Here is a 22887-nt window from a genome sequence, read left to right on the forward strand (position 1 = left end):
TCTTCCAGCTAATTTTCCCTAAATAAAACTATGAGTGTGCATCATGTTGGGACTTTCGCTTTATCAGCTTCCTGTTTGAAGTGCGATGTAACCCATAGGCTACACCGCTAAACTTACGCATTTTGAACTCGAATGGGAATCATCTATTACAAAACAATCTTCATTCAGGACGTTTTACTTGTGTCACGTTGTTATGATAAAGAATTGTTTTGTAACAACTACACTTGTCTAGTACGGTCAAGGTCAGGGGCGGGCAACATACGGCCCGCGGGCCGGATCCGGCCTGCGATAGGATTTTGAGCGGCCCGCAGCAGACAGTTTCCGGTTTTACATGATAATGTGGCCCGCGGCTACAGTCTACCGCAATCCCCAATTACTTTCTTACTAGGTCAAATAATAGTGATTGCTAGTTATTCTTTAGTTTTTGTTTTGGGTTAAAATTAGAGGACTCCACCATCAAAATAAGAACAACATCAACATCACACAGTTCTGAAATAAAATTAACACGCAGTACGAAATACGACTAAAATAGGACTAATATCAAATAGTCGTAACACCGTCTAAATCGGAATAAGTCATAAACCCGTCGGAATAAGACCTAATTGACCAGAATCAGGCCTATAAAACATTTTACCTAGCCCCAAACCTCACCCCTAAGTACATCACTATCTCCACTCATAATTTCATTCGTAACCCATTTTCTAACCCCACCCATTACCCATCGGCCACCAATAACCTCTAACAGGTCCAGAAAATCAGGAGCCAAAACAGCGGCTTTAAACCAGGGCACCCAAAATTCAACACCAAAGCGGCCAATGCCATGGCCCCCATCGTCCCATACCTTCCGCCCCACCCCCCTTGATTTTTCTGCTTTAGGTATTGTTGATTTTTTAGGTCTGATTGTGCGATCCAAATTTAGATTTAGAGTATACATCAATACAATTCCTTGGATTTCGCTGAGAAACGTAAAGTTTAACAATGATTGGATGCCAAAGTACTTTTTCAAGTCGGCAAGAAAAAAAAATCAGTTGTTTACAGGGCAATGAAAGTGTTGCCGTGTTTAAAGAGTAGAACATTAGCCGCCATTATGCGACAAAACATGTAGGCCATTGCAGTATTAATATATCGATCAGGAATCCGGCCCGCCAAGTACTTTAGTTTCCTATATCAGGCCCGCCGACTGGAGAAGTTGCCCGCCCCTGGTCAAGGTGGAACATACTTTTGACACGCATATTGACTAAGATGTTATGTTTAACAGCTGATTTTGAATTAAGGCTGTTAATTAAATTGTACTGAGTCGTTAGTACGAGAAAGGCGTAATTGGAATTGTAGGAATTTTTTTCTGAATCCGCAAGTAGACAGCTCTGACAAAACGCCGTGATTGCAGCCTAATAAGTAGCTTATTAGTTTTTTCTAGTAAAAGCTGAAAATATGAATTATTGTTTATTTGATGTGCGGCCCTCCTGTAAGCATTACATTTCCTAACTGACCCGTGTGTTAAAAAGGTTTCCCACCCCTGGTTTAAACAAACGTTATTCACGTTTATAAAACCATAGCCTACATTTTAAAGAGGTGCCTGTAGGCGGGATTTGCAAACGACTTGCTAAACGGGTCCAATTAAAAAATAAAAGGTATTATTGTAAACACATTAATGAGGAATGAAGGGCATAGGCGCCGAACGTGGGTGTGCAGAGCGTTTTTAGACGCCCTGTATTTCTTCCAAGTTATCAATAATTTTGCAAAATAGTTTGTGTAGCATAGTCTTATTAATCAAAAGTGATTAATTTTCATGAATTACCATCTATTGGCACGAGGCCATAGAATCCCCAAACTATCTATATTTTTTTATGCAATTTTTTTTTTCAAATTATTGTTGCGTTTTGCCCATTTTAATGGAATTTTTTTTACCTAAAAGAAAGTTTTAAAAGGCGAAATGGTTGGCTCAGTGATAACAGGCAACAGCTGTAGCCTAATCTTAGAGCTCACATTTTTATCTAATTAATAAGCAGTTTTACACTGTCTAGATCTAGAAAATAACACCCTGGAATTTTAAAAGATCAGCGCCTACAGCGAAGGGCATAAATTTGCACGACAGGGCAGCATACATGCTGTATTGATTTTATTGTTTATATATCTAAAAGTTGTCTGTTGCGTCTGGTACCGACCCGGCGCAAGTTCCTGACCCGTCGTAGATAGCGTAGCTGCAGACCTTAGCTTCATGATCTTCTGAGTCACCTAAAAATGCGTAACAGTTTTTATCTGGCGAAGTTTTGCCGGTATTGTTGGTAGGCCTACATTTTGCGTATAATCCGCTCGTGCAATACTGGAAGTGGGTCTTATGTTCAAATTTATTTGAATTGTATTTTAATAAATTTGTAATGTTAGTAATAACAATCTTTATTTCTTAGACGTTTATAAACTGTATATCACTTATGTCGCCACATGGCCTTCTTAATTAGCTATAAACGTTGTCATGATGTACGGTTGTACACCATCAATATAAACACGATTGTTGCTTTAGAATTATGTCCGTCGTACAAAGGCAGATACAAGAGTTTACAAGATACAAGAGTGATACAAGAGTTTAGTGTTAAAGCAGTGCTTCCAAAACCTTTGTGTATGCCGGGTAGGAAATCTGTCAATGATTTGAAACTCCTTGAAATAAAAAAAAAGACGCTGCATAAGGCAGATGTAAAACGAAATTACCAGAACCAATATTGGGCGAAGTTTATTAGCAGAAATTCAATTATCTCATTTCATTTATCTATTTTTAAATAGGGTCGGGACTAAACACTTTTTACTTGCCAACCTTACAAAACTGCTCTATGGATCCCAATTAGTCCGCGCACTCTACTATGGGTACCGCTTTAGACCGTGCCCAGTGCCCACTAAACTATTATAACATAGTTTTTAATTCGAATTTGCCGATATTCTACAATAACTGTGTACAGCTAAAATAAAGTAAGGTAGCATTATTTTCTCAACAAATCGAAAAAGAACCCAGTCAACAGAAATGTCGCTAGAAGTAGAAATAAATAACATCACATGCGTTAAATTTAAAACTTCCTCTTCAGGTATTGTTATTATTTAAGTTAAACGCGTCTTACCGAAATTAACATTCCACAACAGCTCGACTCGTTTAGCTGACTTCCAACCCGCGTCGCTGTCGGTTCTCTGAATATTGGCCTCGAAGCCCATGATCGAAACCTTGGTCGCCGTAACATTGAAGGTCATTGGGCTGGGAGCCTCGACGCTCGCCGAGACCTCGGGTTTTTTGTCGAAGCAAGGATTGAAATGAACGGCGACCGCTTTTGACCCGCTATCGCTTCTCAACACTCTTTGTCTTCCCGAGTGCGATGGCGGGCCCTTCCGATCTGTTAGGTCATAAATTTCCTGCAGTGTGCCGTGTTAGCAAATTATTTTACATCAGCCAAGGCAGCATTTGGCTATAGTTACGACCCGTAGATTAAGTAAAAATACATCGCAAAGAGTCAAAAGGTAGCGCTAAACAACTGAAACTAATCGTGAGGTTTTCCTTTCGGTTTGTTAGCAACTTAGTCTACATTAGCCAAGGCAGCAGTGTGGTATGGTTACGAACCGTGGATTGGGTAAAATTGCACCGTGAAGAGCCAAAACAAAAAAAACGAAACTCACTGTGAGGTTTTCCTCTTGGTTTATCCACATCCCGGTGTTTTTGGGGCTTTTTTCTCCTCTTTCCATTGACGTCGTGTAGTAAAAGCAGCACAATCAAAAACGGGATCAAAACCCTATAAAAGTGCACCATGGCGTTTGCGCTGTTCCACCGATGTATAAACTAAACAAATGCAACGACGCTGTCGGTGCTCGCCCAGCTTGCAGTAGCCAATGTTGGAAGTGGAAATTCCTCGCGGAAATCCTGGAAGCCCGCCCAAAAAAACATCTATCAACGACAAGGTAAACCGAAAGCTACTTTTATGTTTACTGTTCTTCGGTGGCCTATTGCATCAGTGACCTAACTGCGAACTGAAACTACAAGCTACAGCTTCCATTCTGATACCGTACCTAACAATTTTTATATTGTTGAAAAATTTAACAAAGCACTTTAAGTTAAATACTATTATTACTGCATCTAAAACATAAAAAATTCTTGAATTTATTTTTATAGTCGTACTTTTTTTTTTTTTTTTTATTAGGATTTTTTTTCATCGACTTATACTTTTTTATATTTTTATAACCCTAATTAAAGGTTGTTTTCTTATTTAATTTTAGTTTTTAAAACCAAGTTTCTTTAATATGGCTGCAAGAAGGGCCCTAAATTGAAATCCGTGGTCCCCTTGGGTATACATGGATCAGTTTTAGAAAAATATACCGAAATCATAATGGTTCCTTAATTCTTCTTATTTTGTGTCACTAATTTATAAAGTAGTCTTTGATGTCGACCCTGCATGGTTCATGCTACCAAAAATATTTTAGAGCGGTACTGTCCGCGTTAAAGACAGTTTGGGAACCCGGGAGATAAATTTTATTTTTTAGAAATTTTTTAAAACTTCGTTTAAATTTAATATAATAAAAACACCTGTTGTGCCCCGACTATAGGTGGCATATAACGAAAAGGTTCAATTTACGGTTTATTATACCTATGTTTGACTTTTAGTGGACAAAATAACTTCGATTAACTACAGACAAACTAATTGACTGCCAATACAAGGATTTTTTTCACGTCTATACGCTACATTTTATTTTTGCGTTATACAATCCCCAGTATGTGTAATAGCATACCTGTAGCCTTCTCACAAATCGATCGGTATTTTCATTTATGTTTAACATTATCATTTTTCACTCATTGTACATTGTACAATGTATATTATGGACGGTGTGCAATGAATTAACTTTTTTTTAACTCAAATGCACTAAAGTTACTGTTTTCAAATAATTTGACTTAAACTTAAGTCTTTTGGGCAAATGATTTCGGTAAAAACAGTTTTATTAAATTAACGGGGACTTAACTTGTGTTGTTCCTTGGCATAGTATAGACTGGAAATAAGTAATTCTGGTATTTATTTGTTATTTGTCTTAAAGTTGACTTGCTCTGATAAATCCGTAACTGGGACTTAGGCAACCGATGACTTGGACTGGGATTTTACTTTTTTTATATTCGAAAAGAAATTATTTTAGGAATGATTTGACTGGCCTAGGACTTAAGTTTGCAGCCGGTTGACTTCGGAATTAGAAGGTTTGACTACTTAATTCTCCCGGTTGCAAGATGTTAATCCCTTTATTAGGCTCATAAACGCATTCGGTACTTTGTCAAATCTAAAATTAAAGAAAAACGTCGAAGGTCTTGAAGAGGGCAACAAAGAAAGTTTAATGCGTCCAAGGTCTTACTAAAAAAAAACTGGTGGATTTTTTTACGAAAATATACTATGAAAAACAAGAACTTTTTTTGATTATTACAAGTGCCGTGTAGGGAGTTTAACATTTGCCCAAAAGGACAGTTTAACTAGAATATTTTCTTTTCTTTTGGGTTTACTTTTTATTTTCAGGTACAGCATTGTCGAAAATCTATTTCTTAATATATTTTCCTTTAATATAAAAGTAAAACAAACATTTATACCGGTATGTGACAAAAAAGTGAAATAAACATATAAATGTGAAGTAAATGTGACACCGTGAACGTTTATTGGGCGAAGAAAGGATATAATTCGGGCAACGTACAAATGCGATTTTTCACAGTAAAAAATGCGTTCAGTGAAATTCGAAATAAACGCGTTAGGAGAAATGCTAAGGCATGGTGCTAGTGTGAAAACGTAAAAAAGAAAAAAAAAACTACTTCGAACTGAAAAAGTAAAGACAAAGAAGAAAATGGGCCATGCAATGGCCTACTGCATAGAGCACTCAACAACAACTGTGATTGCCTCATCAGATCTCCAGTAATGCTTTAAAAATGGTTTGCGACTTAAAAAAGCGCATTAAAGGCATCACAAAACAACTTTTATTAATTTTAAAACTAAAGAATGAATAGGTTTTGCGATAAAAGTGAACTGAATAGAGAATCCTTCGAATATATAGGTACAAGAATTCTGAGTTGACGTAAAGCCAAGATGATGCGTCACCGCACAGGAATTTCCAACTAATAACGATCCCTGTATTGCCGAATAAAACCCATCTCCATGGTGTGGCCCATTTTGCCAACCACCTTAGAATTTTTTTCGCGAATGGCAAAAATAAGTTTTCAGCACGTTTCTTCAGGACCCAGATTTTCGTGCTTAATTGCCGGAAAAACCACCGGGCTGTCGACAGGTTTAGTGACCTCTGGGGAGCATTTCTTTAAGGGAGGTGGAAATGGGAAGGCTGACGACAGGGCAGAAGCCAAAGCGGGGAGGTTGTATGGATGGTTGTTCTGATGCTGTAACACATATTTGTTAGACGAAAAAAAAAATAATACAGTGGTGGAATTGAGTATTAACCGGTTCGATCACTTTTTATTAAAGGTCAACTTATTCTTTGTACAGGTATTGGAAATATTTGTTTGTAGTAATATTAAACTAACTGCGTGCAGATTAGCCTCGTTGGTTAAAACTTAACACGACTTGTACTTCCTTTTATGCATATTTCAATACAAAAACATTTACAGCTGAAATTTATTAATCAAGTGAACCATAATCAAGTGAACCACAGTAAAGCTTGGGAAAATCATTCCAACTGACCTTGGTTAAACAGGCCTGCAACGCCTTATTGTTTTCATCTTGGGCAACGCTGTGTGCTCTGCAATGCAGATAGGTAAATGTTAAACAGTTATACAGACATTTTCAAAGAGTGCTGTTTTGTACTTTATAGCTATATCAAATGTTATAGGAAACAAGAAAGAAACAGATCTAACGAAAAAGCACCTTGAATACGATATTCGCTCCAGTTGAGCAAGCCTTTCCTCCGCTCTGTGTTGCGCTATTTCCAAAACTTCGTCCTAGAAGCGAAAACATGAAGGTTTTAGGAAAACGAAAAAAAATGTTCAATAAAACAATTACTATTCAGAATGTTTTTCAAGCTAAAATATGTTTTCCTAACTAATTATCTTCACAGACGAAGAATAAAACTCCATGTCCAAACTGGCAACGGGTTTTAATGAAAAAAAAGGGTTACAGACTGAATAAATTTGGAAATTCAGGTGTAGTCTATAACTTACAGTGGGACACCACTCGGGGCGGTTTTGCAGGGACATGTTCTTCAGGTCCTCGACGCGCTGCTTGATCCTTCGGCAGAGGACGTCTCCCTGCTTGGACAGGGTGAGAAAGGACCACTTGTACTTGTCCGGCATCGAGATGGCAAAAATGTCGCGAGCCTCCGACGACCACTCGTCGTACTGCGGAAATGTACAACAAGTTTTCGTTTATTAATAGGTGCTTTTGAATATTGACGTAACGCAACATTGCACACAGTGGTAGTATATTTTATAAGACCGATGAACGAAACACAATTTAGCTATAAAACCCTTCATATATGCACGGGAATAGAGTTCATAAAGTTTTCCAAAGTTTTGGTAAACAGTACATACCTTGGCGTTTCTGAATGTACTGAGGAAGTTCGGGCTGGCCTGCGAAACAAAGAGCAGGTGTTTCCAATGCGAACGATGAGCCGAGTTGTGGCATTTCTGTTCCTCCTCGGTCATTGTACTTTAAAAGATACAAAAAAATATTTCATTTCGATTGCATTAATAGAGCAAACCAATGCCTATGCGGGATAAAAGCAACAACAATTGGGTTATAATTTACTTTGGATCCCTAATCCTATTTTTTTAGTCTACGTAGTTATTTCACAGGCCGCTCGGTCATTGCGGTCATTGGCAGTTCGCAATCCTCATTCTTCGATAAAACAAAGAACCACGAATGAGGCGCTATGCCTTTCTGCGGTGCAGCGATTAAGCTCATGCCGTGTTTCGCCAGTGCGGTTTTCGCAAACATCCTCAAGTTTTTAATGTAAACACGTTTCTCGCCATGTCTTGGATTGAAAAGCGACTAAGAAAATTTAACACATTTTAGGCTAAGCGAAGGAAAATATATTTCCAAAATACCCGTTAACAAAATAGCACATTTCAGTAATCTATAACCCGAAGTTTTGGATAGTGTAAAGTAAAATACACACAGGATTGGTGTAGAAACCTTTGAAAGCACGATTGTGTTTAGGCAAAACTCACTGGTATTCGACGGCCCTTTCGTAGTGGTATTCAATGTTGCTCTGCGTAGGTGAGCTCCTCATTCTCTTGCTTGTGTCAATCACACGACCGACAGCCCCGTTTTGCTGCAACGTGAACACAAAAGTGTGATGAAATGAGGCTCTCCAAAATAAATTTTAGGTACATGCACTACGGGACAATTAACAGTAGTCTTTGGAATGATAAAATGCAATAAAAAACAGATATTGTTGCACCACCTGTGACAAGATTTTTACGTTTTTATGTATACCTGTGTAGTCGTCATTTTGGGGTAACTCTTTCGTTTTCGCTTTTTCACTTCGTTGCAATTCATGGCAAAATTTTGCTCTTGGAGTGCGCTAAAACATCAAAAAGGTTGGCGTTAAAATAATATATAAAGACTTTAATAGTCAGTAGCAAGCAGTCACTGTTCGACTTGATTAAATAATTATGCAAAAAAAACGAACAAATGATCATGCTGCTGATTTTGCAGATCTAACTTTTAGATGATTTTATAACTCTTCAAACATACCGGAAATCATTTAAGGTGTTGGCAAGGATGCTGGTGTGCTTGCTTTCGTTGCCGTTCCCCGTGTTAACCCCATTACCGTTGCCGGCCAACTGCAGGGCAGCCGCTCTCTCGAAATTGCTGCGCAGAAAGGATTGGAGGATATATGAGGCACTGGGGCTGTTTTGGAGGAAGCGCTGCTGCTGCAGGCTGTTGGCGATGGAGGAGCCGCTAGTGACAACAGGAGCCTGGGTAGACGTGGTTGGTAACAAGCCGATGCCCAAGTTACTGAGACTATCCATTCCCAGGGGGGATTTTCCGTTTATCGCCGATGGATAAATGGGTTTGGGTTGCACTGTTGTGCTTGTCGAGGTGCTGGTTGTTCCTCGGCTGAAGTCTATCGCTTTGAAACCCGAAGAGTCGTGATTGCTTCTTGGACAGCTAAGGTCCTGTGGTGGAGAGAGTCCATTTGCAAGCTTGCCGCCGTTGCCGTGGTAACGATGACTTGGCACGTCCGGGCTGCGGGGTCGAAAGGCCCGAGGACTCGCTTCCCTGCTGCCAAACTCGTAGCCGTTCTGATTTGAGTTGTAATTGTTGCTTTCTTGCTTGAAACTAGCTGGTTCGAGGAGATCGGAAGCCTAAAGGAGAACGGAAGTTTTAAAAAGCTAACCAATTAAAATTATGAAAATTAAAACAAAATTTAAAACAGTAACAAAGCCTAATTTGTCGCCAATTCACACAATTACAAAAACATCATCAGCTCGTTTACCTTTTCAATTTTTTTATAATATCCATTCAGTTTGCCTTCGTAAGCGATTGCGGGGGTGGCAACGTGATCAGGGGAAGGGGTACAAAATGGCGGGGAGGGCCTATACTCTCCAGGCACGCAAATGACTACCGACAGAGGCTTGGCCGGAATCAGTCTGTATTGATCTTCGGCCATCGCTATGAAGACTTGGAAGTCGTCGTCGTCGTTTAACATATACGACGTTTGATCTAGTAAAAAAAAGAAAAAGTTACAGATTAATCAGATTCATCAGGGTTATGAGATATCCTATTTAATTATATTTAAAATGTAGTATTTTTTTGCAAAAAATATGATAAAAAACGCATTGACTGTGTTATGTAAGGGAACGCCTTTATAGTATTTTCGGTTGTTGAATTTCCTTTCACTATAAAAACGATGGACATATGGTTGCAAATGCGAATCCGGGCGCGTAGCGCGGATAAATCATATCGATGGCCCAGTTGCATGGGGACAGAAGCCGACGAAGGCAAACAAATAGACCTAGTGCCCTAATTCGCCTAATCTCACGCGCTGCGCAAAAACGGCAGTCCTTTGTGAATTTGCAGAATACTATTCCTATGAAAAGCACAACTGCTGCATATAGATCTATCTAACAACTTACTCCCTGCAATAATTTCGATGTCGTGTGGCACGTCGGTGGTGTCGTAGATGAGTTTCCATATTTCGCGGATTTCATCGGCCGTGCTGTCGCTGTACAGGAGACGTGTCTTCTTTGAGCAGTGCGGCTGCGAACCGGCAAACTGGACGCAAAATCGTTGACGTTCTGTCATATTCTTGTTTTTAACTAAATTTTTTATCAACCTACAAAGCATGATCACCGATAAGTTTGTAAATATCGCTTATTATAAAGTTCAGTATTTCAAGGCAATACAAGTCTTCGAAACTAAACTTTTATGAACTGTTTTGTGTTTGTAAACACTTATTGTGCTGGAAGGAGGCTGCAAATGTCCGTATAAAACAGTCCTGACAAAACAAAGCTAATGCTAATGACACAAAACCATTACTTTCTATTAAACTTCTCCTAAAGTGGAACAATTTCGTGAAAAAACAACGACAAACTGCAGTGAGGCCTACGAACACAAGTATACGACCTGCTAAAGATGTAACGTTTAACGCAAGGCTACACTGCATTCCAGAGCCTCTGGCATCATTTAACCACCTACGCCAAGTCTTATTTTTAAATCCGTCTTTTTTGCTTAGAGCCTACGCTACTTGTACAGGTATTTACCGTTGTCTGAGCAATATCTATGCGATTGCATAAACAAGCTTATACTTCTTTTACACCGTCGAGTGCGTGGCAGCATATACTCGAGCCCACCACAAAACCATATCTTGAAAAAGCCTACTGTAAAACACCAAGCACGAACATTACGTGCCAATATTAAGGTAACCTATCAAGCAATTCAGTTTAATGGCGTATGCCTAGGTATAGTAAGTCTACCTATTGGATATAAACCTACATTTAAAAACAATTTAACTTATACCATTTACAGAAAAGCATTTCTTACTTGGCTGAACGTTCACTTTGCTAAAGTTCTACTAACCCTTTATACAAATGAGCTATGTGCGCTTCGTGTAGCGGACTCAAAAAAAGGAACGTCTTGCTAACGCCTGCTTCAAGGCCCACGTCACAACTAAAGCTCACACCCAAGCGCAATGCATGATATTGCTCCAACTTAGGCGCATAGCCTGCAGCTGGCGGCTACAGCCGGCAGATAATCGCCACTATCTTCTTTCCCATAATTACTGCCACGTCCCCACCTGTAGCTTGGATATCTTAACCCCATAGGCCAAAATCGCGTCAGACGTTCTAAATTGATTGTTTTTCTTTTGTTGCAGCGGCCACCGGCCCTTATCTTGCCTTGAAAGCGCCACGACGATGCTAGTGGCGAATGATTATTGTTCGGCGACCCAATTCTATTGTTCCTCGCTCGAAATGCTCTGGCTTATCGCCATCGCGAGCGCACAAGCCTAATCTAGCGGCCCTGCGTTAATTAGTTAAGCAAAGGCCTTATTGTGCTGGTTGACCCAGATTTAAAGATAAAAAAAATCTCGACGCTTTTTAGGACACGAAATCCAGGCTGCATGTAAGGGCCAAGTGCCTTGTCCTTTTGCAAAATATTAATTGTCTCTTTTGTCTAGATTTCCTTTAAATAAAAATTAAGAATAAGGCAATACAAATGCATATAAAGTATGTTGTCGTTTCACTTATGCCTAGATGGCAATAAACTGCCTTTGCAAAATGGACAACTTTGTTTAACGTGAACGATTTAATATTTATCTCAGCATCAAAACGGTGGACGCTTATTGCAAAATCGCAGCGTATGATAAGCCTTCATGGAACCTCAACGATTTCCGACCATTATTTCATTCAAGCAACCCGTGCGCACCAGCATTATTGTTCGATAGATGTTAAAACCTAAATTGTGCATACCTTAATTGCGGACAGCGAGCATTGTACTCGCACGCCATTGTGTTCCTGTGCGCATATATTTTCGTGTGTTTGCTGACCTGTTTGTTTCCCGACAACATCTTTAGACTTCAAAAACAAATTGAAAGAGCGTAAATCGTTTTCTTCTGCATTGACATTGTGCGAACTAAAACATGAGTATATTCGATAAGCAACCTGTCTAATCCGAATCACTAAAAGCCTCAATTGTTTGAATCAGAAACACCTACCAAAACTAGTCCAGTTTGCTTTGCCAGGAAAATACATACGTATTTGCAAATGTGTATTTAGTCAAAATAATTTGGATGGAAATAATTTACACGGTGCTAGATGGACACAAGTTAAAGGATACTTCAAAGATCTATTTTTATTCCATTAAAAACATATCGACACTTAAAACTATGTATTTGATGTACTTTTACAACCCAAGTGCCTTCTCGTGTAGGCTTGTAACGTATGTATATAATATTGCTTCCTGGTAACTACGTCAATTGTGTAATGCCGGCCTACATTCTTTCTTTCTTTAAAAACGAAACATTTTAGCCCTAACAAAATAAGTATGATAATATTTACGCTCGGTTTTACTGATCGCTAGGTAGCGTAGAAGCGCAAATATACTTATCTTTCAGCAATTCGTTTTGGTGGAAGCACATTATAGAGTTTTCTAGCGGCATTATTTTTGCCACTGTAAAATCGGTTTAAAACTTTAAATTACCTTAATTGGTGTAAGTTATGGTGTTTATTTAATAGCCAGCATTTTAGAGTCGTACAAATAACACTGAAGAAAATAAAGTGTGTTCGGTGCCATATTTCAACCGAAATTGTTTAAACTTATTTTTTAAATCTATATATACATGGTGATAAACGATGTAAAATCAAGTTAGTTAAGGCTACGAAACATCGCAAAGTTGTTACAAGGTCAAGCGTCGTAACCTTGAACGTTCGTTGCGCTTAGTACTGTAGTCAAAGTTCACTTTTAAGTAACAGAGCAAAACCGCAGTCGGGCAAACAACGCGCCAACAAGCTAGGGACGAAACTAATGCGTGGGCAGGGAAGCCGATGACTGCAGCTCGGGCATGACGCATGCGATTTTGCCGCGCGACGCCTCTGTTACGCAGCTCTGACGTTGCAATCGCGTCGGTCGGCGGCAGCCGGGGCCCGTGGCGAATTACGCGAATTAGAAGTTCGATGTCCACCCATCCCTCTCTCCCGGCGACAATTAAACGAGGGGTGTGGGATGAAACGTAAATTCGACGCCGGCCATCTATAAACAAAGCGTCTGAATGTGGGACAAGGCAGCGCGTCGGACGCTTGTAAACGCTTATTTAAGAGATTACGCCGCGGTGGATTCGACGCCGAGACAGGATCCTTCTAAATCGCGCCTAGCCGAGCAGGGAAAAGCGCGAATCGGGGCGCCGCGGGGCACGCGCGTAATCGCGCTTCGATTAAACCTGTTTTAATTGTTGTTCCATCCGGACAGGCATGCAGTTTGCATGGCAGTCAACAAGATTAAGAAAAATAAGTTTAGTGATGCTGTGGCAACGATACATACTTTTCAAGTAAATTCATTTTTGGTGATCCCCTTAATTGTCCATAGCACGAAATCAAACGTTCAATGTAGGTCGTAATGTCTGTTTTTTAACAAATTTATGTATAAGCGTGACTTAACATTCGTAAAACGAAAATATCACGTGACAATCAATAAGGGTAAGCCAAACAAATCGTTTTCATTTAAAAAAATATATTTTAAAGCATGAGTGAATGTCTTCTGGTTATAACCTTAGATCACAATCCTGTCACGGAACTATTTATAGAACAAAACACGACATGCTTTCTGAGCCCTGTACACTACGTTTTTGTTATTGATTGACCGACAGTGTCTTTTTGGTAAAAAATATCGATCAAAAAACAACATAAACTACCATTTATGCCATATGAAACGATAAAGGATAGCAACTGTTTGCCAATATTGAAGTCCAGATGTGCCCTTGTTTGGTTGTGCGACTTGTCAACGTATCTAACATGGCGTGCCTATTGTTGAAATGCCATCATACATCAGCAACGTGAAGGGCGCCGGCTGTCAACGACGCTACAGACAATCAAGGGTGGGCCATGTTAGCGGTAAACCAATGTTTATCCTTGCACCATTTTTGTTTCGGTGTCGCTCGATGGCTACAGACAATTCTCCAAACGCGATTCTGTTGCGCCACTGCTCGCGTTTTTTATTCTCGAGCGTCGGGTGTAACCGATAAAGTTATTTCAGGCGATATGATGTTAACACGTACAGGATGTCTGGATCGCGTATCAATAATTTCCTTTTAACAAAGTGAGTAAACCGGTTATTTTGAGCGCCTGTTTTGTTCAATTATTATTAAGTGAAATTTATAGGTATGAAAAGATTCCAAATTCTTCTAGCTGTTCTGCACATCCTGAATTATATTTTACACGAATCAATTTAACATGCAAAGATGACAAAGTTATGACAGAATTTTGGACAAAAGACATAATCGTAACTAAATGGCACAGATTTTATTCTGATGTTTTTTTGCGCCATTTCGCTATAACGCACCGAAATGCTATATCAACAGAATAACAGATGGGAAAAAATTAACTGCTAATCACCCTTTACATGTGATGTGTAACACGCCCGCATTTCCAAACACAAAAACTAGTTGAACAGTAAATACCGCGTACATGTTTTTAAGGAGTTTCATTTGAGTAGTGTATCAATTCAGTACTGCTATTTAACCCGACGAAAATCTAGTAAACTAACTAGCAAATATGTTTGCGGGGAATCAAACATAGTGTGAATCGGCACAGCGTGCACACACAACTTAGCGCAAACGTTACCTAAAAGAAAATATGTTCTTGTCGAGCTGAAACCACTTAGTGCTTTACAGTTTTACGCAGTAAGTGAACCGCGGCGCCCAAATCTTGTAAGCATCCTTAAGCCAAACGACCTTGTTGGGTACACACTACGATTTCGCAGCTATAGCGTCCCATTTATACAGTTTCAAAGTCACCGAAAAGACTTGGCCTACAGCAGACACCACGCAGCGATAGCCGGTACAAACTGGACAGCGTTTTCAGAAGGCGGGATGAGTGGAAGAGCACTTTTATTAGGACATAATGGCGAACAGGAAGCAAGTCAAGTGAACTGTGACGATGATAACACGCAAGGATGAATAAAGCACAACAAAAAACAAAACTTCAAGGCGACGCGCGAGAAAAACAGGAGCACAAAAGCGGGCGTTGTTAGCGCTAAACGGAATTACGACGCGATAGGTTTGTTTCGGAATTCAAAAACACATTTGCGAAGGAGTATAGTTTCCAGCGTTCGAGAACGACCACTGGCAAAGGAAGGAAAGCTGTGAGCTGCAGTAATGATCACCGCAATGGAATGGAACCTGAACGAAAATTTACGAACGAAGCCATTAAGTTTATTTTGGGGCCAATCTAACGTTTTCCTAAAAGTTTGGGGCCAAGGACTCAATGGCTCCCAAGTAGTTACGATGCACTCGCTGGTCGGCACGTTAGACATATTCATGCAACACTGCGCATACAAGGGTGGTTGTTACGAGAAATAAATAGTACTTTGGTTGAACGAGGGTGGTTGGACTAGCAAAAATAAAATATCAATTTAGCTTTGTGCCGAAATAAACTCAACGGTTCCTGAAAATATCAACAAAAGAACGCGGACTAGTAAATAAAGATCCAATGTATTCCGGGTGTATTTAAAACAAAAATAACGATTAAAAGCGAAGTTTCACTGTTGTAAGAGTTGTTCTCTATCTGTTTATCGCTTTAGTTTAAGTTTTTAAATTCATATTAGGAATCAGCCATTCGCTTTCATATTAGGAGTCAGCCATTTAGGGTTGAGTTGTCTGTAATATTCAGTTCCTCCGTGACGCAGGCCAAGCGCAATACGGCAGAACAAATACACGATTTATATTCACCAATATACTCTGTAAACATTCCAAACGTGGCCACTTTAAATAGACCAGCTTTCACGTAAATTGCAAGCGACAATAACACAAAACATAGTACTAAAAGGAAGCCAATTAAGCTGTAATGCGATCAACGTAGCTAACTGAGGGGTATAAAACGACAGAAAAGCATGATAGAAATTTGGCGAGTGGCGTTTTTCTAAGTTGTCGTGTCAAACGATCGACGGGCTTCCCATGAGCAGTTGACTGAGCAACCCGCTGCGTTAAAAAATACACTCCTTTCGGACCAACAAAAGTCGGACGGAAAAGAGAACGGGCCGTTTATGCGCGCACATGTCGACCAACTGCACTCTACAAACTTTGGGATTCGGAGCCGGGTAAACATAGGCACTCGTCGTCCGCCGGTTCAACATTGCTGGTGGGGGTCGTTCACATTCGCCACTTTTGTCACTTAACGACATGTTAACAAGGGAAATTTTATTTGGAACCGAACGGCCACGCATACCAATGGCACAGCTTTGTCGTGTTCGTGAGTAGCATTGGCGTGAAACCCAAATGGTTAAGGCCACAATATACGCCAACCATATAGTTTCCAAACTAATTTTATTGAAGATTGGCGACCGAATTTTGTCCTTAAGGCGGTTTTACCTCGACGTATTACGATGCTACGCAAAAAACGAGATATTGTCTAAAACTGACATAATTACTCATCGAACGTGTTTTTTTTATTTGAACTGGAAGCTTTGCGATGGCTAATTAAAAAAACCTAAGATACAGAAGTCGAGTCAATATAAAGGGTAAAGCCCTGTACATCACAGCGCAGCAACAAAACCGTCACACGAAAAGTTATTATACTAGAAAACTGGGAGTGAGGCGACTACTTCCAGATCTAGCGAAGTATGCTTTACAGAAATGTGGTTATGTATCTTTTTCAATTGGCAACACATATAAGCGGGCTGCGGCGATAAAACTATGTGATGAAAATTGGCTTTGTTGCAATCTGCATGAACATGTAGGAGTACAGTGGATTGCAGTAAAAAACAACGATTCACTTGAAAAACACTACACTTTTATAATGTATATATATATACAGTAGGATGCAATTTGCAAGTATACTAAATAATTAGGCCAACTCTAATGCACTGATCCACTATAAGCTGATTAATCAAAGAGGATTAATTAAAAACATTGCACCTAATGACATTTCAAATGCCCATTGCTTGCCTTCCAAGTTTAAACAACAAATGGCAAATTACACAACGATTCAACGTTCAACCACTAATATTTTTATGAGTTAACCCCCATATAAAGTATAAACAAATATTTAGAAAAAATAGAATTCCACTTTCAACGAAAATTTATAACATACAGATTACAGATGTAGCCAAGAAATGGCATAGTTTGCTCATAACATCACATATTTCTTAACCCATGGGAGTGCTTTAGTGATGGCACAGAAAAAATAAAATCATTTGAAACAGTGAACCAGCAAAGTGACACATGGGACACCACATGGCAATGGATCAAAGGTTAAGTTATAAGGTTTTACAGAGTAGAGATAAATGTGCTATTTCACTACAATTCAGCATTTACTTAAAACGGAGTCCCAAGAGATTATGCTCATTTTAGTCAAGCCAGTGCTTTACTCCAATGTTGTTTTTTTAAATACTTTGCAATGGGTAGAAATAAAGTAAATGAAAAACTGTTCTGGGTTATTTTTAACATATAATATAAGATGTGTGACACCAATTGGCCACAATATTTTTATGACAATGAAACTTTCATAAAAAAGTAAAAAAATTAGTTAAAGGAATGTAGTTCAAAGAAAAAAATGTTTGAGCACCACACTTTTAATGAGGCTATAAAAAAGGTTTGTTGACATAATTGTAATGCATAGAATATTAGGTTGACTAACTGACAGTTAATATAACACCAAATTTTCTTGTCAACACGAAGGAAAATTATTGAAAAACAATTTACAACTGTCATAGGCAGTCAAAATACCAGCATGGCCTCAGGCAAAGGCTATCTGGTGTCTTAACAACTAAACAGAAACAAGGCAATTTTCATTTTGTTGGCTTGAACCCAGAAAAAACAACCAAATGGAAGCATTAAAAGACCTACAAAGCACAGACTGGATTCTTTCCGTCAATTATGTCATTTTCTACACTTTCACTGCCAGTTGATGCTTCAGCTTGGTTTGATAGAACTGCTGCAAAAAATGACAGTAACGTACCGAGCATAGCAGCATAGAAAGCCCATCCAATATGACAGTTTCCAAGCTAAAACAAAAATATGTCAAACACTATAAGTATAAAAAAGATAATAAAAAAGTAATTTTTGGAGTCATAATACAGAATATTTCTACTCACATTAAATGGACCAGCTTCTTTTCCACAATCATATTGAACTTTTTCAGAACCCCAACCAGCTGGGAACAGTACCAAAGCAAATATAAGCAGGAGACCTAAAAATATATATTGTTAACTAACAGATATTTTTATGTTAAACAGTGTTTACATTGGCTAGATGCGTTAGGACATACAGGCATGCTTATTTGTTGATTAACCCCTTCTGTTGAAACCACTTTAAAAAATAATAAAACTCGTAAGCAACACAATTTTAAAATAAACATATATACCTAATATATATAACTATATATAACTAAACAACAATTTAGATTTACCAGCAACTGCCTGTAAAATTCCAGAAATGCTGAAGATACTCTTTCTTCCCAAATTGCGAAAACACAATGCCCAAACAGAAAATAATCCCACCATCATTAACAACAACATGGCCATGCCCATAAAAATGCAAGTTGCAATCCAAAATGGGGAAGCGATTTCTCCTATGCTGTGTGCATATATTCGGCAGTGGTCAGAGACGGCCAGAAAGTTTGATGCTTCTGTTTGGTGGCATCGCAGAAAAAGCCCCATGGTGCGGACCATAGGGGTGCCACTTGCCCCAGCAGTTCCATTTGGAAGACTTGTCATCTCGGGCTGGGAAACAAGCCAGTGAGCACTCATGAAGGCTGCCAATTCTGACAAAAATATAGTGATGCTCAATAGTGTCCAAAATAGAGACCTCACTGTCACAATAACATAGCAACACATGTCCAATGTTCCAATATGAAAATTGCTTTAGGTACAAATTCACATTCTATTAACTGATTAAAAAAAACACCTGTAGAGTTACAAATTTACAATAAACATTAAAAAATTACAACCTGACAAGTTGTTTGTATGTAGCAAGGGAAAGTTAAAAGAATTTAATATCAATGTCTTTATTTTATTGGGCTTCTTGTTTACAATTATTAAGTTTAGTTGCAACGTAAAGTTATAGCCAGCCTAGAATACATTCCTTAAATGTAGATATCTAGTTTTATCACAAAGTTTTTCATTTTCAAAATTGAAACACACCATAAGTTGATTGTAATGGGCTTTGAAAAATAATTATTTTATAATTTACTTTCGTTATATTTATAAATATAGCCAAGTTTAAAATATCTAACCTACAGACAACCTTACTCAATACTAACGATAAAACAATTGACATATAAACACACATGGGACACGTTATTGTTGTACATCAGCAATGGTACATGGACCAAAAAACCTAAAAAACATACTTTTTCTCTTTTTTGGTATTTTGTATTTCTCCAGCTGTTCTAATGACTCATTTCCCTGTCCAGTCAATTGTTAATGTAACTCTATACATACAGCTCCATTCTATGCTGTACCAATTATGATCAATTTGTCATGTGAACTTTATACTACAAAGACTGTGAATAGAGATAGAATTTCGTTGCCCTCTCTAATTGCGTTTTTAATGTTACTTTAACATTTGTAAATGTTAAAGTTACGTGCCTACCTAATCAGACAACAAGGTCTGAAAAGAGCTAATCCTTTATAAAGCACTGACAACAATAACTTAATAAAGCTTTAGGACGGTTAAGTTCCACGCCCATCCCAGTTTAGAGCGTCTCGTTTCGGTGGCAATCGTGACGTATTAACGCTACGAGCGCGAGACAGACGCCAAGTTGCTGCATGAAAATAAGCAGAGGTTGTTTAAGCTTGTTTGGTTTAATGAGAATTGCTTTGAGGAAGTTGCTGTTCGTGCGGTGGTGAATTTAATGTTACTCTGTGTCGCCACGTTGCGAAATAAGGAAGGTGCTTACATGTATAAAAAAAAAGTTTGGCCTTTATCGTTATCAAATACCAAACATATTTTCCCCATTATTGCTTTACTCTATTGCAGCGGAAGGCAATTATTTTTTACAGTGAACCGCTTAATAAAAAGAAAATGCTGTGGCAAGTCGGGTCCCAAAGACTTTCGAATAAACTAATTTTGTTTGGTAGGTCATAAACACTTTTGTATATAATGTCAATCAGCACTCGTCTGAACGATATAACATTCGCTAAAAGACATCAGTGATTTACCCTGACTTTCTGTTTTGTTATATTTTTTGGACTTGTTATTTTTACAATATTAAATGCGTAGGACGTTTTACCACGTGCTGTACGCTTGTTTAATTCGTTTTTCCATTTGCGTGGAGGCGTGTATCATATGCGAACAAAATCATTAGTCTTCTGTCTCTGGGATTAAAATAGTTTGCCGCAGATAAACAGGTTGAGTCCTAAATTTTGTTTCAGAGCACTCGCCAGGTGGGCGACTAGGACACCATCAATCAGCACTCGCCCAGAGCCAATGGCACTGGGTGCATCTAAAATATACAGGATCGCTAGGATCGCTAGGATCGCAAGAATCGCTAGGATCGCTAGGATCGCTAGGATCGCTAGGATCGCTAGGATCGCTAGGATCGCTAGGATCGCTGGGATCGCTAGAATTGCAAGAATCGCTAGGATCGCTAGGATCGCTAGGATCGCTAGGATCGCTAGGATCGCTAGGATCGCTAGGATCGCTGGGATCGCTAGAATTGCAAGAATCGCTAGGATCGCTAGGATCGCTAGGATCGCTAGGATCGCTAGGATCGCTAGGATCGCTAGGATCGCTAGGATCGCTGGGATCGCCAAGATCGCCAGTTATACACAATGATTGCAAGGAACGCAAGAATCGCAAGGTCGCAAGGTAGGATAAATTACTCTACTTGAGATTACACTCGGATGACTTAAATTAAACATCAAATCGGTTAGATTATTATTTTAACGCAAGCATATAGTTATTCGGGCTAATTCGCAAACACATTTTACAATTGAGTCGAGTTTATTGTTTCATTTTCTTTGTTCGTTGATTGCGAATTATTTTCGTTTGGCCTCGTTTCTTTTCTGCTACTGATGGAGGTTGCTGTGTGGGAATCCGTTGAGTGTTGTTTTGTAGCCTACTTGGAATGTGGCGAAATGACATGAAGTTCTTTAAGTGCCGCGACTGCTCCTGCTGTGATTTACCTAGCACCTAGCCAATCATTATAACTCAGGGTTTCCCAAACTTTTTTGGACCACGGACCACTATTAGTAAATCTGTTTTTTCGCGGACCGCAATACAAAGCAAAAAATAAATAAAAACAAATTTTATATGTTTACAAAACTGACAACATCAATAGGACGGATGGGATTGCCTCTCTCTGTTTAAATCACCAATTCATCATAAATTTAAAGCGCAACAAGTAGGATTTACGATACTGGACAGCAAAAGCGTTCGAAATCAATAAGTTGTGAATAACTGCGGCAATTTTCTTCACACATTCTGTACAACAGGGGTCGGCAACCTTTTTCTAGTCGCGTGCTAAAACCAAACTCAGAAAGGTTGTTACGTGTTTATCAACACATAACAAGGTCTCTGCGGGCCGCACAAAATGTTAACTAAGAATTATGTTATTAAAATGTTAGAACAACTGTAAATCAGGCGTGCCTTGGATATATTTTTGCACTTAAAAACGCGTTTAGTTACTTTTAAGGAGGCGCAGTAAAGTGTTGGCGCAAAGCGGGACAAAAAGTGTTTGTTTGGTTTAAAATTCGAGTCCACACGTCGTTATTCATATTGAAAAGTGTAAAAAACACTTTGAGAAAACGCGATGACCCAAATGGTTAATCTAGCGAGCGCGATTTTTTGGAGTTTATACCGGCATTTCTTTCAAATTTCTTGTAAGTTTTTATTACATTTCAAAAATAAAAATAAAAACTGTATGTCCAATTTTTTTCAATACCGTACGTTTTTGGTTGTACACGACGCACTTTGGCACTTGGCAGTCAGTATTCCACGGCGCATAGTTCAAATGATGCTCTGCAACAGTTTCCTGGGTGAAATTTTTTTTTATTTATACGACCGCATACCACAATTAATGCTGGACTAACTACAAACTAAAAAATGCCTTCGTTGTGTACCTTGCGATCCTTGTGTACCTTGCGATCCTTGCGATCCTTGCGATCCTTGCGATCCTCGCGATCCTTGCGATCCTTGCGATCCTTGCGATATTCGCGATCCTTGTGTACCTTGCGATCCTAGCGATCCTTGTGATCCAGCGATCCTAGCGATCCCAGCGATCCTAGCATATAATATATATATATATAATCTGATATAGACCACCAAATTGTTTACACAAAGGTAAAACTGTATTGGGTAGACTTCCATAGTATACTGCTGGCACCATACAAGAGGTTTGAAATATAAAAATTTGCTATGTAGTTATAATATAGGCAAAATAATATTTTTAGAAGGGCATGGCCTCTTTCCCAATAAATCTCCTCCCCTGAAATTCCCGTGTTGTTATTTACTCCTATTTATTAAATTGATGTTTTGGCGTAATAATGCGATATAGTCTAAAGCTCCAAATCGAGGGAATTTTATAGGCCCACGTTGGTTAAAATTATATACATCGTCTCTTAAGACAACATACAGACTGCAGGCTCGTACATTTTTGGCAATAAAGATCCTTTTTAAGAAGGCGTGTGTGGGTGTCATTAGAAAGTATCACGAATTTTTGTCATGAAAATACCATGAATTTGGTCCAGCACGCAATCTTATAATTTTTAATGAAAATCGTGCATCAAA

General features: G+C 38.9%; 3 protein-coding genes across 3 annotated transcripts; all 3 read right to left on the bottom strand.

Annotated features, from left to right (window-relative positions):
- Window positions 1-2115: 2115 nt before the first annotated feature.
- LOC146161004 (uncharacterized) lies at window positions 2116-3801 on the bottom strand. The gene is made up of 3 exons (XM_083386079.1): window positions 3655-3801; window positions 3108-3374; window positions 2116-2235 (listed from the first exon to the last, which is right to left on the bottom strand). The coding sequence occupies exons 1-3, from the start codon at window positions 3782-3784 to the stop codon at window positions 2135-2137; spliced, it is 498 nt and encodes a 165-aa protein (XP_083242205.1). The 5' UTR covers window positions 3785-3801; the 3' UTR covers window positions 2116-2134.
- A 2410-nt stretch (window positions 3802-6211) lies between these two features.
- On the bottom strand, window positions 6212-10265 carry LOC146161005 (uncharacterized). Its single transcript, XM_083385070.1, has 10 exons — window positions 10085-10265; window positions 9445-9671; window positions 8700-9313; window positions 8439-8526; window positions 8171-8274; window positions 7532-7649; window positions 7163-7339; window positions 6870-6943; window positions 6687-6744; window positions 6212-6385 (listed from the first exon to the last, which is right to left on the bottom strand). The coding sequence occupies exons 1-10, from the start codon at window positions 10251-10253 to the stop codon at window positions 6212-6214; spliced, it is 1803 nt and encodes a 600-aa protein (XP_083241196.1). The 5' UTR covers window positions 10254-10265.
- Window positions 10266-15030: 4765 nt separating this feature from the next.
- LOC146161006 (LHFPL tetraspan subfamily member 2 protein-like) lies at window positions 15031-19054 on the bottom strand. The gene is made up of 3 exons (XM_083384100.1): window positions 18566-19054; window positions 18252-18346; window positions 15031-18161 (listed from the first exon to the last, which is right to left on the bottom strand). Exons 1-3 carry the CDS (start codon window positions 18990-18992, stop codon window positions 18000-18002), a joined length of 684 nt encoding a protein of 227 aa, XP_083240226.1. The 5' UTR covers window positions 18993-19054; the 3' UTR covers window positions 15031-17999.
- Window positions 19055-22887: the final 3833 nt, after the last annotated feature.

This window comes from Ascidiella aspersa, chromosome 3 (genome assembly GCF_963924565.1).
Source record: "Ascidiella aspersa chromosome 3, kaAscAspe10.2, whole genome shotgun sequence".
Classification (NCBI taxonomy): domain Eukaryota; kingdom Metazoa; phylum Chordata; class Ascidiacea; order Phlebobranchia; family Ascidiidae; genus Ascidiella; species Ascidiella aspersa.

What these genes read in the sequence shown, in the direction of transcription:
- LOC146161005 (XM_083385070.1), bottom strand. Translation starts at nt 10,253, where the DNA reads ATGACAGAACGTCAACGATTTTGCGTCCAGTTTGCCGGTTCGCAGCCG. An exon ending in CCAAAATGACGACTACACAG is followed by an intron (nt 8,275 to 8,438) that starts GTATACATAAAA and finishes TTCACGTTGCAG; the next exon opens with CAAAACGGGGCTGTCGGTCG. An exon ending in GCCCCGAGTGGTGTCCCACT is followed by an intron (nt 6,944 to 7,162) that starts GTAAGTTATAGA and finishes TTTCGCTTCTAG; the next exon opens with GACGAAGTTTTGGAAATAGC.
- LOC146161004 (XM_083386079.1), bottom strand. Translation starts at nt 3,784, where the DNA reads ATGGTGCACTTTTATAGGGTTTTGATCCCGTTTTTGATTGTGCTGCTT. An exon ending in ACCAAGAGGAAAACCTCACA is followed by an intron (nt 3,375 to 3,654) that starts GTGAGTTTCGTT and finishes ATGACCTAACAG; the next exon opens with ATCGGAAGGGCCCGCCATCG. An exon ending in GTTGTGGAATGTTAATTTCG is followed by an intron (nt 2,236 to 3,107) that starts GTAAGACGCGTT and finishes ACGCATTTTTAG; the next exon opens with GTGACTCAGAAGATCATGAA.
- LOC146161006 (XM_083384100.1), bottom strand. Translation starts at nt 18,992, where the DNA reads ATGTGTTGCTATGTTATTGTGACAGTGAGGTCTCTATTTTGGACACTA. An exon ending in AATTTTACAGGCAGTTGCTG is followed by an intron (nt 18,347 to 18,565) that starts GTAAATCTAAAT and finishes ATATATTTTTAG; the next exon opens with GTCTCCTGCTTATATTTGCT. An exon ending in AAGAAGCTGGTCCATTTAAT is followed by an intron (nt 18,162 to 18,251) that starts GTGAGTAGAAAT and finishes TTTTTGTTTTAG; the next exon opens with CTTGGAAACTGTCATATTGG.